This window comes from Coregonus lavaretus (genome assembly GCF_964263955.1).
Source record: "Coregonus lavaretus genome assembly, contig: SUPER_36_unloc_1, whole genome shotgun sequence".
Lineage (NCBI taxonomy): Eukaryota > Metazoa > Chordata > Actinopteri > Salmoniformes > Salmonidae > Coregonus > Coregonus lavaretus.
The window spans coordinates 2,097,822-2,113,487 of NW_028167175.1; the positions used below are offsets into that span (position 1 = coordinate 2,097,822).

Sequence of the window (15,666 nt, forward strand, 5' to 3'; positions counted from 1 at the left end):
GGGTATATAACAAAGTGTTGAGAAACTTTTGTTATTGACCAAATACTTATTTTCCACCATAATTTGCAAATAAATTCATTAAAAATCCTACAATGTCATTTTCTGGATTTCTTTTTCTCATTTTGTCTGTCATAGTTGACGTGTACCTATGATGAAAATTACAGGCCTCTCTCATCTTTTTAAGTGGGAGAACTTGCACAATTGGTGGCTGACTAAATACTTTTTTTCCCCACTGTATGTATGCATTTATGTATGTATCCAACAGATCCACAGATGACGCAATCTCTATTGCACTCCACACTGCCCTTTCCCACCTGGACAAGAGGAAAACCTACGTGAGAATGCTATTCATTGACTACAGCTCAGCATTCAACACCATAGTACCCTCAAAGCTCATCACTAAGCTAAGGACCCTGGGACTAAACACCGCCCTCTGCAACTGGATCCTGGACTTCCTGACGGGCCGCCCCCAGGTGGTAAGGGTAGGTAACTACAGCTTCTACCCCCAAGCTAATCATGGCTACACAGACTATTTGCATTGCCCCCCCACCCCACCCCCTCTTTTACGCTGCTGCTACTCTCTGTTTATTATCTATGCATAGTCACTTTAACTCTACCCTTATTTTTCTTAAAACTGCATTGTTGGTTAAGGGCTTGTAAGTAAGCATTTCACTGTAAGGTCTACACACCTGTTGTATTCGGCGCATGTGGCAAATAAAATATGATTTGATTAGATTTTTATATGTACACTTCTCATTCTGCAGTAGTTATATAGGATGAGCCGTCACTAGAATACAGAGCATCCTATATGTATACTTGTCATTCTGATAATGGTGGTGGATTATTATTGTATACATGGATCCTCATGATTTATTCTCTCCTTTTTCAAACCACACATAAAATAGCTCTAAAGGAAGCAGCTGTGTGTCTTTAACAACAACCTTGGGGCCAGAATTCAGTTTTACAATCCTATCCTCTAACCGATCCCCTTATCTCCTCTCTTGTCCTTCAGAGGTCCTATAAAAGCCTGTAGCCTGGCAGACTCCAGCTGCCGTCGCTGTCGCCAACGTTACAGTAATGCTGCCTGCCGTAGTGAAGCTCTGCTGTGGAATCTCCTACCCTCACCTCAGGACCATGGCAGGTAAAAAACATACAACTATATCATCTTGGTTGTGTCCCAAATGGCCTCCTATTTCCTATGTAGTGCACTACTTTTTATCCAGGGCCCTCTATAGGGGGGGCATTTTGGATGCAGCACTGGAGAGAAACATCACATTTCTCTAATTCCTTAGATTGTAGGATTACCGTGTCGTGCACAATGCACGTAGCCTGGTCCCAGATCGGTTTCTGCAGCCTTGCCAACTCCCTCTTATGGTCGTTGCAAGACAGCACAAACAGGTCTGGGACCAGCCAGTGCACGTGCGTCTGGATGGAGTTATCTATTGTTGCTGTTATTACTATGGCGTCTTGGCTGTGACTAGTAGTAGTCTTTGTTTCCTGACAAGTCCTTTAAGTCCCCATCAACAGCACTTTGAGTTGCAGAATGGATCAAATCCATCCTGAGTGGCAGTCTGGGTCATGGTAAACATGTTTGGCTTGATAATGAGAAATGGAGTTGACAGGCTATATGAAAATGTGCTGACTGTTATTATCGTTGTTGTTGTTGTTGTTGTTGTCCCATGACAGGACTGCAACGGCCAGCTATCGCAGCGATCGGCCAGGAACTTGCTCACATGCAGAGGAGTGGGCAGACCCAACTACCAGCATGGACCAACCATACGGGTTGGCAGACTGGCACCTCTCTGCATCAGCACAGTGGTAAGCCTGGGAATGACACACAGATTACACACATTTTCAACGGCATTATTATTTTACACAGAGCACAAACTGCCCTTATCATAGTTATATTGACATATTTTCCAAGGGCATTACTTTTTTACTATAAAACTTTTACTGACCATTGAATATTAAACAGCTTCAATTACAACTGGATCGAAGTGAGCGCTGCTGTGAGGGGCCCCTTTATCATGTGTATGTAAACGTGTTACAGAGAGCTCCAGAAGAGAGATAGCCAACCCAGTCCCATTGAAAGAGGATGAGCTGCTGTACATAAGGCGAGGCCACGAGGCGCTGACCAAGGCTCTGGACATTGTGGAGGATAAGGACGGATGGGAAACAGAACTCACAGAGGTAGTGCATCATCCATACAACCGTCTAGCGTTGATTAAAGAGGCAATACAGAATTGGTACATTGATTTTTGGCAAACCATCCTGTATTGTCCCTTTAAAATGTGTTGCTTCCTGTGTAAAATGCTTCCAAAAATAGCTATTGCTATGGAAACCTTATACTGATGCCAAACCACCAAACTGTCAGATAGGACAAGGGGTAGGTACATGATCTGACTATAGGACAAGGGGTAGGTACATGATCTGACTATAGGACAAGGGGGTAGGTACATGATCTGACTATAGGACAAGGGGGTAGGTAGATGATCTGACTATAGGACAAGGGGGTAGGTACATGATCTGACTATAGGACAAGGGGGTAGGTACATGATCTGACTATAGGACAAGGGGGTAGGTACATGATCTGACTATAGGACAAGGGGGTAGGTACATGATCTGAATAGCTATCGCCATTGTATCCCGTCTTCAAAACCCATCAAATCTAATTGACATAGGCCATTGTTGCCACAATGTCAAACCTTCTAACATTTTTACCTTTTAGTCAATTAGCAGACGTTCTCATCCAGAGCAACTTAACAGCCAAGTTCATTCAACTTAGTTCAGAAGGGACCCTTTTTGACCTGTAGGAGAAAATACACTTTGTATAATCTCAGAACCCAGAACCAAATGTGCTATTAGTTATTTTAATTGGCTGTTCCAAAAGCAGTAGCTACATTTTTACACTGACTTACAGTTTTAGTGAGTGCATACATTTTCATACTGGCCCCCCCGTGGGAAACGAACCCACAACCCTGGCGGTTGCAAGCGCCATGCTCTACCAACTGAGCTACAGGGGACTTAGCTACTCTTACGCTCAGAGTCTCTCACAAGAGACTCAACGTTCTTTCTGTAACTATGTCTTGTAGGATGCATACTATTGCCACATTGCCAAACTTTCTCTTTCCGTTACTTTGACATTTAGGTAAAACTGGGACTTGATCTAAATAGCTATTGGCATTGGAAATCTTGTCCCGGTATATGCATATAGATGCCTCACTCACTGCCAAAACGTTATAACTCTGGAGTAGAGAAACTTTCTGTAATCTCAGAACCAAATGGAAGTAGAAAGACTATCACAAGAGAACGTTCAGTAATTGTGTTGTATAGGAAACCAGGGACATCGTTAGAAACCTTCCTGAAAAAAACCCGTTGTTGTTAAAAAAAGGAAACCCTATGGACGCCACATTCCAAAACGTCTTGTAACTTTCCGTAAACACTGTGTGTCGTCACAGGAGAACGGGGTTGTGGTCTACAGTAAAGTGTTGCCGGGGGACAGGAAGGTCTTCAGACTGGAGACTGTGTTAGAAGCCACCCCGGAAGAGATACATCACATCCTGTGGAAGGTCGAGGAGATGCACCAGTGGAACCCAAGCATCAAAAACATCAAGGTAACTGTTCCGTCATAGTAGGGCAGCTGTTGGTCAGTGTGTAATCTTAACACCTCCCCTTAGGATATCATTGATGACTGTAAGTTGCTTTGGATAAAAGCCTCTGCTAAATGGCACATTATATTATTATTATTATTATTATTATTATTATTATTATTATATTATTATTATTATTATTATTATTATTATCTTCTGTTCTCCTTCCTCTATCTATTATGGCATCCTTTACATTTCTATTCTACACGTGTTATTATCCAACTGGTATAGTATTTACCTTCTAAGCATGTGTATCAGGGCGTCTGTTAACTGTAAAATATTTGTAACAAGGTGTTTCTAAAACTCTCATGAACAATTTAGGCATATTTTATAACTACAGTGGCAAGAAAAAGTATGTGAACCTTTTGGAATTACCTGCATTTCTGCATAAATTGGTCATAAAATTTGATCTGATCTTCATCTAAGTCACAAAAATAGACAAACACAGTCTGCTTAAACTAATAACACACAAACAATTATACGTTTTCATGTCTTTATTGAACATACTGTGTAAACATTCACAGTGCAGGGTGGGAAAAGTATGTGAACCCTTGGATTTAATAACTGGTTGACCCTCCTTTGGCAGCAATAACTGTCACGCCCTGACCTATACGCACTAGTTAGTTTGGTCAGGGTGTGAATATATGTGGGGGGTTTTCTATGTGGGGGATTCTATGTTTGTATTTCTATGTTTGGCCGGGTGTGATTCCCAATCAGAGGCAGCTGTTGCTCGTTGTCTCTGATTGGGGATCATACTTAGGCAGCCAGTTTTTCTGCCTGGGTTGTGGGATCTTGTTTGTGTTCGGTGAGTTTTGGCTTGTTCGTGTATAAATCAAATCAAATCAAATGAAATTTTATTGGTCACATGCGCCGAATACAACAGGTGCAGACATTACAGTGAAATGCTTACTTACAGCCCTTAACCAACAGTGCATTTATTTTGTAAAAATAAAACAACAACAACAAAAAAAAGTGTTGAGAAAAAAAAGAGCAGAAGTAAAATAAAGTGACAGTAGGGAGGCTATATATACAGGGGGGTACCGTTGCAGAGTCAATGTGCGGGGGCACCGGCTAGTTGAGGTAGTTGAGGTAATATGTACATGTGGGTAGAGTTAAAGTGACTATGCATAAATACTTAACAGAGTAGCAGCAGCGTAAAAAGGATGGGGTGGGGGGGCAGTGCAAATAGTCCGGGTAGCCATGATTAGCTGTTCAGGAGTCTTATGGCTTGGGGGTAGAAGCTGTTGAGAAGTCTTTTGGACCTAGACTTGGCACTCCGGTACCGCTTGCCGTGCGGTAGCAGAGAGAACAGTCTATGACTAGGGTGGCTGGAGTCTTTGACAATTTTGAGGGCCTTCCTCTGACACCGCCTGGTATAGAGGTCCTGGATGGCAGGAAGCTTTGCCCCAGTGATGTACTGGTCCGTACGCACTACCCTCTGTAGTGCCTTGCGGACGGAGGCCAAGCAGTTGCCATACCAGGCGGTGATGCAACCAGTCAGGATGCTCTCGATGGTGCAGCTGTAGAATTTTTTGAGGATCTGAGGACCCATGCCAAATCTTTTTAGTCTCCTGAGGGGGAATAGGCTTTGTCGTGCCCTCTTCACGACTGTCTTGGTGTGTTTGGACCATGATAGTTCGTTGGTGATGTGGACACCAAGGAACTTGAAGCTCTCAACCTGGTCCACTACAGCCCCGTCGATGAGAATGGGGGCGTGCTCAGTCCTCTTTTTTTTCCTGTAGTCCACAATCATCTCCTTTGTCTTGGTCACGTTGAGGGAGAGGTTGTTGTCCTGGCACCACACGGCCAGATCTCTGACCTCCTCCCTATAGGCTGTCTCATCGTTGTCGGTGATCAGGCCTACCACTGTTGTGTCGTCGGCAAACTTAATGATGGTGTTGGAGTCGTGCCTGGCCATGCAGTCATGGGTGAACAGAGAGTACAGGAGGGGACTGAGCACGCACCCCTGAGGGGCCCCCGTGTTGAGGATCAGTGTGGCAGATGTGTTGTTACCTATCCTTACCACCTGGGGGCGGCCCGTCAGGAAGTCCAGGATCCAGTTGCAGAGGGAGGTGTTTAGTCCCAGGATCCTTAGCTTAGTGATGAGCTTAGAGGGCACTATGGTGTTGAATGCTGAGCTGTAGTCAATGAATAGCATTCTCACGTAGGTGTTCCTCTTGTCCAGGTGGGAAAGGGCAGTGTGGAGTGCAATAGAGATTGCATCATCTGTGGATCTGTTGGGGCGGTATGCAAATTGGAGTGGGTCTAGGGTTTCTGGGATAATGCTGTTGATGTGAGCCATGACCAGCCTTTCAAAGCACTTCATGGCTACAGACGTCAGTGCTACGGGTCGGTAGTCATTTAGGCAGGTTATCTTAGAGTCCTTGGGCACGGGGACTATGGTGGTCTGCTTGAAACATGTTGGTATTACAGACTCAGTCAGGGACATGTTGAAAATGTCAGTGAAGACACTTTCCAGTTGGTCAGCACATGCTCGGAGTACACGTCCTGGTAATCCGTCTGGCCCTGCGGCCTTGTGAATGTTGACCTGCTTAAAAGTCTTACTCACATCGGCTACGGAGAGCGTGATCACATAGTCATCCGGAACAGCTGGTGCTCTCATGCATGCTTCAGTGTTGCTTGCCTCGAAGCGAGCATAGAAGTGGTTTAGCTCGTCTGGTAGGCTTGTGTCACTGGGCAGCTCGCGGCTGTGCTTCCCTTTGTAGTCTGTAATAGTTTTCAAGCCCTGCCACATCCGACGAGCGTCAGAGCCAGTGTAGTACGATTCAATCTTAGACCTGTATTGACTCTTTGCCTGTTTGATGGTTCGTCGGAGGTCATAGCGGGATTTCTTATAAGCGTCCGGGTTAGAGTCCCGTTCCTTGAAAGCGGCAGCTCTACCCTTTAGCTCAGTGCGGATGTTTCCTGTAATCCATGGCTTCTGGTTGGGGTATGTACGTACGGTCACTGTGGGGACGACATCATCGATGCACTTATTGATGAAGCCAGTGACTGATGTGGTGTACTCCTCAATGCTGTCTGAAGAATCCCGGAACATGTTCCAGTCTGTGCTAGCAAAACAGTCCTGTAGCTTAGCATCTGCGTCATCTGACCACGGAACATGTTCCAGTCTGACTTGGGAGGAGATATTGGCTGGTTAGAGGGCTGTAAAACGGCAGCCATCTTCTCCGGCGCTGTTTGGATGAGAGTGGACGACTGACGCAGATGCTAAGCTACAGGACTGTTTTGCTAGCACAGACTGGAACATGTTCCGACATCACGTTTCGTTGCCTTTTGTTGTTTTTGTATGTTTATAAACATGTATGCATTTCACGCTGCGCCTTGGTCTGGCCCGTTCATCAACGACCGTGACAGAAGATCCCACCAAAAATGGACCAAGCAGCGTGCCCAGGAGCAGACACCCTGGACACAGGTGGGGAAGTCATTTTGGACTTGGGAGGAGATATTGGCTGGTGGAGGACCCTGGGCGAAGGTGGAAGCCCAGGCAGGAGAGGAGCAATGGCAACACAGAAGGCGTCGGCCGAGGAGGAAGCCCGAGAGACAGCCCCAATAATTTTTTTGGGGGGTCCTAAAAGGGTTGTCGGGGATCGACAGAGAAGAGCCCCGACCACTGCACTCGTAGGGGCTCAGGGAGGAGTCCTCACGGGAGGAGGACTGGGCGCGGAGAGTGAAAGACTGGTACAGTCAGAGATCTCTAACGTCAGTTCCCAGTCCGGTACACCTCGTGCCTGCGTCTCGCAACAAGCCAGTGGTGCGTGCTCCCAGTCCAGTACGGCCCGTCCCTGTTCCCTGCACCAAACCAGTGGTGCATGTCGCCAGCCCGGTACGCCCCGCACCTGCTCCCCGCACCAAACCAGTGGTGCGTGTCCCCAGTCCGGTCCGGCCCGTTCCTGCTCCTCGCACCAGACCTGTGGTGCGTGTCTCCAGTCCGGCCCGTGCCTGCTCCTCGCACCAGACCAGTGGTGCGTGTTCCCAGTCCGGTCCGGCCCGTGGCTGCTCCTCGCACCAGACCAGGGGTGCGTGTTCCCAGTCCGGCCCGGCCCGTTCCTGCTCCTCGCACCAGACCAGTGATGCGTGTTTCCAGTCCGGCATGGTCAGGACTCTGACTGGGCCACTCCAGAAGGCGTATTTTCTTCTGTTGAAGCCATTCTGTTGTTGATTTACTTCTGTGTTTTGGGTCGTTGTCCTGTTGCATCACCCAACTTCTGTTGAGCTTCAATTGGCGGACAGATAGCCTTACTTCCTCCTGCAACATTGGGATGAGGTTTTGATGTTGCTGTGCTGTGCCTTTTTTTCTCCACACACAGTGTTGTGTGTTCCTTCCAAACAACTCAACTTTAGTTTCATCTGTCCACAGAATATTTTGCCAGTAGCGCTGCGGAACATCGCGAACTTCAGACGTGCAGCGAAGTCCCATGAACACCGTTCTTGTTTAGTGTTTTACGTATCGTAGACTCGTCAACAGAGATGTTAGCATGTTCCAGAGATTTTCTGTAAGTCTTTAGCTGACACTCTATCCTCTAATTTTGTGAGTTTTTTTATAGGGCAAGGCAGCTCTAACCAACATCTCCAATCTCGTCTCATTGATTGGACTCCAGGTTAGCTGACTCCTGACTCCAATTAGCTTTTGGAGACGTTATTAGCCTAGGGGTTCACATACTTTTTCCAACCTACACTGTGAATGTTTAAATTATGTATTCAATATAGACAAGAAAAATCCAATAATTTGTAGTTTAAGCACACTGTTTGTCTATTGTTGTGATTTAGATGAAGATCAGATCAAATTCTATGACCAATTTATTCAGAAATCCAGGTAATTCCAAAGGGTTCACATAATTTTTCTTGCCACTGTATTTCGATTATTATTATTATTATAACAATTATTATTATTTTATTTGTATTACTTTAATTCTTTATTTTAACGTTTTTTTGTTTTTTTTTTGCTCTGATTTTCGGGGTGAGGGGGAGTGGGAGACATTGGGATGGGTGGGAAACAGGGAGGGGGTCAGGGATCAATAGGGAATGTTCTGAAGGATTAGGGGAAAAAAGAAAAAGCAACGTGCAAATTATTGTATGTTTATCTTTCTTCTTCAATCAAATATTATGAAAATTGTTTAAAAAACATCAAAGTAAGCAGACTCATCTAAGCTGACATATGGAATTGTTTTAAGATGGGCATACTATGGATCATTCAGCTTTTTGATTTTGAATTTTAGGACCCCTTTATGTATAAAAAAAACTAAATTACAAAATTATTTGATAAAATATTGAGTTTGGCCTTTACTACTATAGCCCAGAGAAACGCATTGAATAACACATTCATAATGGCAAAAAAAGACAGTCAAAAAAGAAACCATGAGAAACAAGGTTATTGAGTGTCTGTCCTATATCTAGGAGATACAGTACCAGTCAAAAGTTTGGACACACCTACTCATTCAAAGGTTTTTCTTTATTTTCACTATTTTCTACATTGCAGAATAATAGTGAAGACATCAAAACTATGAAATAACACATATGGAATCATGTAGTAACCAAAAAAAGTGTTAAACAAATCAAAAATATATTTTATATTCTTCAAAGTAGCCACCCTTTGCCTTGATGGCAGCTTTGCACACTCAGCCAGCTTCACCTGGAATGCTTTTCCAACAGTCTTGAAGGAGTTCCCACATATGCTGAGCACTTGTTGGCTGCTTTTCCTTCGCTCTGCAGTCCAACTCATCCCAAACCATCTCAATTGGGTTGAGTTCGGGTGATTGTGGAGGCCAGGTCATCTGATGCAGCACTCCATCACACTCCTTCTTTGTCAAATAGCCGTTACACAGCCTGGAGGGGTGTTGGGTCATTGTCCTGTTGAAAAACAAATGATAGTCCCACTAAGCCCAAACCAGATGGGATGGCGTATCGCTGCAGAATGCTGTGGTAGCCATGCTGGTTAATTGTGCCTTGAATTCTAAATAAATCACAGACAGTGTCACCAGCAAAGCACCCCCACACCATCACACCTCCTCCTCCCTGCTTTACGGTGGGAAATACACATACGGAGATCATCTGTTCACCCACAACGCGTCTCACAAAGACACGGCGGTTGGAACCAAAAATCTCCAATTTGGACTCCAGACCAAAGGACACATTTCCACCGGTCTAATGTCCATTGCTCGTGTTTCTTGGCCCAAGCAGGTCTCTTCTTCTTATTGGTGTCCTTTAGTAGAGGTTTCTTTGCAGCAATTCGACCATGAAGGCCTGATTCACGTAGTCTCCTCTGAACAGTTGATGTTGAGATGTGTCTGTTACTTGAACTCTGTGAAACATTTATTTGGGCTGCAATTTCTGAGGCTGGTAACTCTAATGAACTTATCCTCTGTAGCAGAGGTAACTCTGGGTCTTCCTTTCCTGTGGCGGTCCTCATGAGAGCCAGTTTCATCATAGCTCTTAATGGTTTTTGTGACTGCACTTACATTTACATTTTACATGTTTAGTCATTTAGCAGACGCTCTTATCCAGAGCGACTTACAGTTAGTGAGTGCATACATTTTTATATGTTATACTGGAATCGAACCCACAACCCTGGCGTTGCAAATGCCATGCTCTACCAACTGAGCTACATCCCCTGCCGGCCATTCCCTCCCCTACCCTGGACGACACTGGGCCAATTGTGCGCCGCCCCATGGGTCTCCCGGTCGCTTGAAGAAACTTTCAAAGTTCATGACATTTTCTGGACTGGCTGACCTTCATGTCTTAAAGTAATGATGGACAGTCGTTTGTCTTTGCTTATTTGAGCCGTTCTTGCCATAATATGGACTTGGTCTTTTACCAAATAGGGCTATCTTCTGTATAGCCCCCCCCCCCCCCCCCCCCCACCCCACCTTGTCACAACACAACTGATTGGCTCAAACGCATTAAGAAGGAAAAAAATTCCACAAATTAACTTTTAAGAAGGCACACCTGTTAATTGAAATGCATTCCAGGTGAAGCTGGTTGAATGAATGCCAAGATTGTGCAAAGCTGTCATCAAGGCAAAGGGTGGCTACTTTGAAGAATCTAAAATCTATTTTGATTTGTTTTACACTTTCTTGGTTATTACATGATTCCATATGTGTTATTTCATAGTTTTGATGTTTTCACTATTATTCTACAATGTAGAAAAGAGTAAAAATAAAGAAAAACCCTTGAATGAGTAGGTGTGTCCATACTTTTGACTGGTACTGTATATATATATTTTTTCACACATATTTAACCCTTTTTTTGGGTAGGCATAGAACTACCTTCATACTTCCATTATTTTTTTTTAAACCGGTACAGGTTACCTTCAGAAGAGTCCCGTGACACTTGTGGCAGTCATCGAGAACACTATCGTTTTCGTGAGAATCTCCCCTTTCCACAGTGGGGTCACATTAGTTTGTAGCCCAAACGGTTCGGACGCTACAAACAGAAGTTGGCACATCGACGGTACCGACTTCAGACGAGTCCCCTGACACTTGTGGGGGTCGTAGAGCGTTCGGAACGCTACAGAGACTTTTGTGAGAAGACCGATTTGGTTGGGATGTCTCATGGTCTGACAAACACCGCTCTAGCTCTGCCACCTTTCACCTCAGATGTGCAAATGCGACATCGGCGGATGCGGTGGATTGAGACGCATCCGACGCTTAAACTGACGGATTTTGATGGGGATTTTTTTATTATGTTACTTAGATTGACACGCCGGTGTGTCAATCGACTCAAGGGGTTTCAATAATTCAGTAATGACTAGGAAAAATGATGGCAATCGTGTTTTTAAATCGGCAGTAAGAAACTGCTAGCCATTGGCTGCTAACAGCTGAGAACTGCTAGCTAACTGGCAAGCGTAAAACAGTCAACAACTTCGGGACTACAGACCCCCAGACATCGTCTGACCTGCCAGAAATGCACAGTCAAAGAGGAGAATAATGCTTTTTTTTATAGAGGCAAACTAAAACAAGAAACGTGACACAGTGTGTAAATGATAACACATTATTGCAGGAAATGAATACATGTATATAAAATGCTGGAAGTGAATGCTGGAATTAAACAATTAACTATGCAAATTAGCTAAAGCTGTACGCATTAAGGAAATAGACGCCTGGCTCAAATAGAATCCTGTCTCTAATAAGCGACTGTTGTGTTCAGTGATTGAAGCAAATAAACGCCCGGGCTATTAATTGAAGTTTTACGGTAGACATGGACACACACAGTGTCGATAGTCTTTACAACGCCAGGATATCACACTTGTCTCAAGGCATTCTGATGAGGGAAGAACAAAACTACTACGGCAGATCCTGTGTCTTCAGCTGGCATTATGAAGCCTGCATCCCAAATGCCACCCTATTCCCTATACAGTGCACTAGTTTTGACAAGAGAAAGTAGTGCGCCATATAGGGAATAGGGTCCTATTTGGGAACACGTAGCAGTACATTGAATGAGATTGCATTGGTCTGTCTCTTGTGTTGAAGGTTCTAAAGCAAGCTGGCCCGGAAACCATGGTTACGCATGAGGTGTCAGCAGAGACAGCCGGCAACCTGATAGGCCAGAGAGACTTCCTGAGTGTGAGACACTTCTCCAGACAGGAGTCATGTATCTATCTGGGGGGAGCAGCCACGCACCTGGAGTCCTTCCCTCCTCAGAAAGGCTTCGTCAGGTAACACCAACACCGGCTTTGCTCGGATAAGCCTGGCTCATAGAGTTGGATAGAGGGAGCGCTTGGACCAAAGCCTGTTTATGGCTCATGCTGTCACAGAAGTGCCATTGCAAAGATATGAGATGAGCTCTCTAGTTAATCTCTATGTCCTGGCTACTATACAACACATCACCTCAACTCTCTATGTCCTGGCTACTGTTCAACACATCCCCTCAACTCTCTATGTCCTGGCTACTGTTCAACACATCCCCTCAACTCTCTATGTCCTGGCTACTGTTCAACACATCCCTTCAACTCTCTATGTCCTGGCTACTGTTCAACACATCCCCTCAACTCTCTATGTCCTGGCTACTGTTCAACACATCCCCTCAACTCTCTATGTCCTGGCTACTGTTCAACACATCCCCTCAACTCTCTATGTCCTGGCTACTGTTCAACACATCCCCTCAACTCTCTATGTCCTGGCTACTGTTCAACACATCACCTCAACTCTCTATGTCCTGGCTACTGTTCAACACATCCCCTCAACTCTCTATGTCCTGGCTACTGTTCAACACATCACAACACATCACCACAGCTTACCTTGAATAAGATGTATTTTTGCTGTATTTTGCTGTATAGCCAACTGTTGTGGTAATTGGCATGACAGCAACCATAGCTGTTGGTTATAGAGCAGGAACAGATCTGGGACCAGGTTGTTGTTTGATGCACTGCTCTGAAACCTTTGGCATTGATATAAAAAGGTTATTTGAGGTTGAGTTAATACCATGCTGTAGGTTTGTATACATTACATCAGTAATATAGTTTTTTACTGAGTGATTTTGTTGACTTGATCTGAACAGAGCGGAGGATGGTCCAACTTGTATTATCATCGAGCCCCTGGCAAACCAAACAGGAAGGAGTCACTTTACCTGGCTCCTCAACATGGATGTTAAGGTAGAGATAAATATATACATACACACACACACACACACATATATATATATATATATATATGTGTGTGTGTGTGTGTGTGTGTGTGTGTGTGTGTGTATGTATGTATGTATGTATGTATATATACAGTGGGGGAAAAAAGTATTTAGTCAGCCACCAATTGTGCAAGTTCTCCCACTTAAAAAGATGAGAGGCCTGTAATTTTCCTCATAGGTACACGTCAACCATGACAGACAAAATTAGAAGAAAAAAATCCAGAAAATCACATTGTAGGATTTTTAATGAATTTATTTGCAAATTATGGTGGAAAATAAGTATTTGGTCAATAACAAAAGTTTCTCAATACTTTGTTATATACCCTTTGTTGGCAATGACACAGGTCAAACGTTTTCTGTAAGTCTTCACAAGGTTTTCACACACTGTTGCTGGTATTTTGGCCCATTCCTCCATGCAGATCACCTCTAGAGCAGTGATGTTTTGGGGCTGTCGCTGGGCAACACAGACTTTCAACTCCCTCCAAAGATTTTCTATGGGGTTGAGATCTGGAGACTGGCTAGGCCACTCCAGGACCTTGAAATGCTTCTTACGAAGCCACTCCTTCGTTGCCCGGGCGGTGTGTTTGGGATCATTGTCATGCTGAAAGACCCAGCCACGTTTCATCTTCAATGCCCTTGCTGATGGAAGGAGGTTTTCACTCAAAATCTCACGATACATGGCCCCATTCATTCTTTCCTTTACACGGATCAGTCATCCTGGTCCCTTTGCAGAAAAACAGCCCCAAAGCATGATGTTTCCACCCCCATGCTTCACAGTAGGTATGGTGTTCTTTGGATGCAACTCAGCATTCTTTGTCCTCCAAACACGACGAGTTGAGTTTTGACCAAAAAGTTATATTTTGGTTTCATCTGACCATATGACATTCTCCCAATCCTCTTCTGGATCATCCAAATGCACTCTAGCAAACTTCAGACGGGCCTGGACATGTACTGGCTTAAGCAGGGGGACACGTCTGGCACTGCAGGATTTGAGTCCCTGGCGGCGTAGTGTGTTACTGATGGTAGGCTTTGTTACTTTGGTCCCAGCTCTCTGCAGGTCATTCACTAGGTCCCCCCGTGTGGTTCTGGGATTTTTGCTCACCGTTCTTGTGATCATTTTGACCCCACGGGGTGAGATCTTGCGTGGAGCCCCAGATCGAGGGAGATTATCAGTGGTCTTGTATGTCTTCCATTTCCTAATAATTGCTCCCACAGTTGATTTCTTCAAACCAAGCTGCTTACCTATTGCAGATTCAGTCTTCCCAGCCTGGTGCAGGTCTACAATTTTGTTTCTGGTGTCCTTTGACAGCTCTTTGGTCTTGGCCATAGTGGAGTTTGGAGTGTGACTGTTTGAGGTTGTGGACAGGTGTCTTTTATACTGATAACAAGTTCAAACAGGTGCCATTAATACAGGTAACGAGTGGAGGACAGAGGAGCCTCTTAAAGAAGAAGTTACAGGCCTGTGAGAGCCAGAAATCTTGCTTGTTTGTAGGTGACCAAATACTTATTTTCCACCATAATTTGCAAATAAATTCATAAAAAATCCAACAATGTGATTTTCTGGATTTTTTTTCTCTCAATTTGTCTGTCATAGTTGACGTGTACCTATGATGAAAATTACAGGCCTCTCTCATCTTTTTAAATGGGAGAACTTGCACAATTGGTGGCTGACTAAATACTTTTTTCCCCCCACTGTATATATACATACATATATATATATATATATATATATATATATATACACTACCAGTCAAAAGTTTGGACACACCTACTCATTCAAGGGTTTGTCTTTATTTTTACTATTTTCTACATTGTAGAATAATAGTGAAGACTTCAAAAACATGAAATAACACATATGGAATTATGTAGTAACCAAAAAAAGTGTTAAACAAATCTAAAAATATTTTATATTTGAGATTCTTCAAATAGCCACCCTTTGCCTTGATGACAGCTTTGCACACTCTTGGCATTCTCTCAACCAGCTTCATGAGGTAGTCACCTTGAATGCATTTCAATTAACAGGTTAATTTGTGACATTTCTTTCCTTCTTAATGCGTTTGAGCCAATCAGTTGTGTTGTGACAAAGTAGGGGGGTATACAGAAGATATCCCTACTTGGTTAAAGACCAAGTCCATATTATGGCAAGAACAGCTCAAATAAGCAAAGAGAAACAACTGTCCATCATTACTTTAAGACATGAAGGTCAGTCAATATGGAACATTTCAAGAACTTGGAAAGTTTCTTCAAGTGCAGTCGCAAAAACCATCAAGCGCTATGATGAAACTGGCTCTCATGAGGACAACCACAAGAATGGAAGACCCAGAGTTACTTCTGCTGCAGAAGATAAGTTCATTAGAGATACCAGCGTCCGAAATTG

The 15,666-nt window shown here is 44.1% G+C and overlaps 2 protein-coding genes across 2 annotated transcripts in view; both read left to right on the forward strand.

The window, feature by feature from the left end:
- LOC311111094 (A disintegrin and metalloproteinase with thrombospondin motifs 14-like) overlaps window positions 1-15,666 on the forward strand; it is a gene marked incomplete at its 5' end in the record, with an annotated part of 276,043 nt that overhangs the window by 193,329 nt on the left and 67,048 nt on the right. The gene's annotated exons all lie outside the window — the stretch shown is intronic.
- Window positions 1,078-15,666, forward strand: part of LOC311111065 (steroidogenic acute regulatory protein, mitochondrial-like) — a gene marked incomplete at both ends in the record, with an annotated part of 16,997 nt that continues 2,408 nt past the window's right edge. Inside the window, 6 exons of the mRNA XM_084189063.1 lie at window positions 1,078-1,141; window positions 1,687-1,818; window positions 2,051-2,190; window positions 3,459-3,614; window positions 12,137-12,321; window positions 13,164-13,257. Coding sequence (XP_084045189.1) covers window positions 1,078-1,141; window positions 1,687-1,818; window positions 2,051-2,190; window positions 3,459-3,614; window positions 12,137-12,321; window positions 13,164-13,257 — 771 coding nt within the window. The remainder of the gene's footprint in view (window positions 1,142-1,686; window positions 1,819-2,050; window positions 2,191-3,458; window positions 3,615-12,136; window positions 12,322-13,163; window positions 13,258-15,666) is intronic.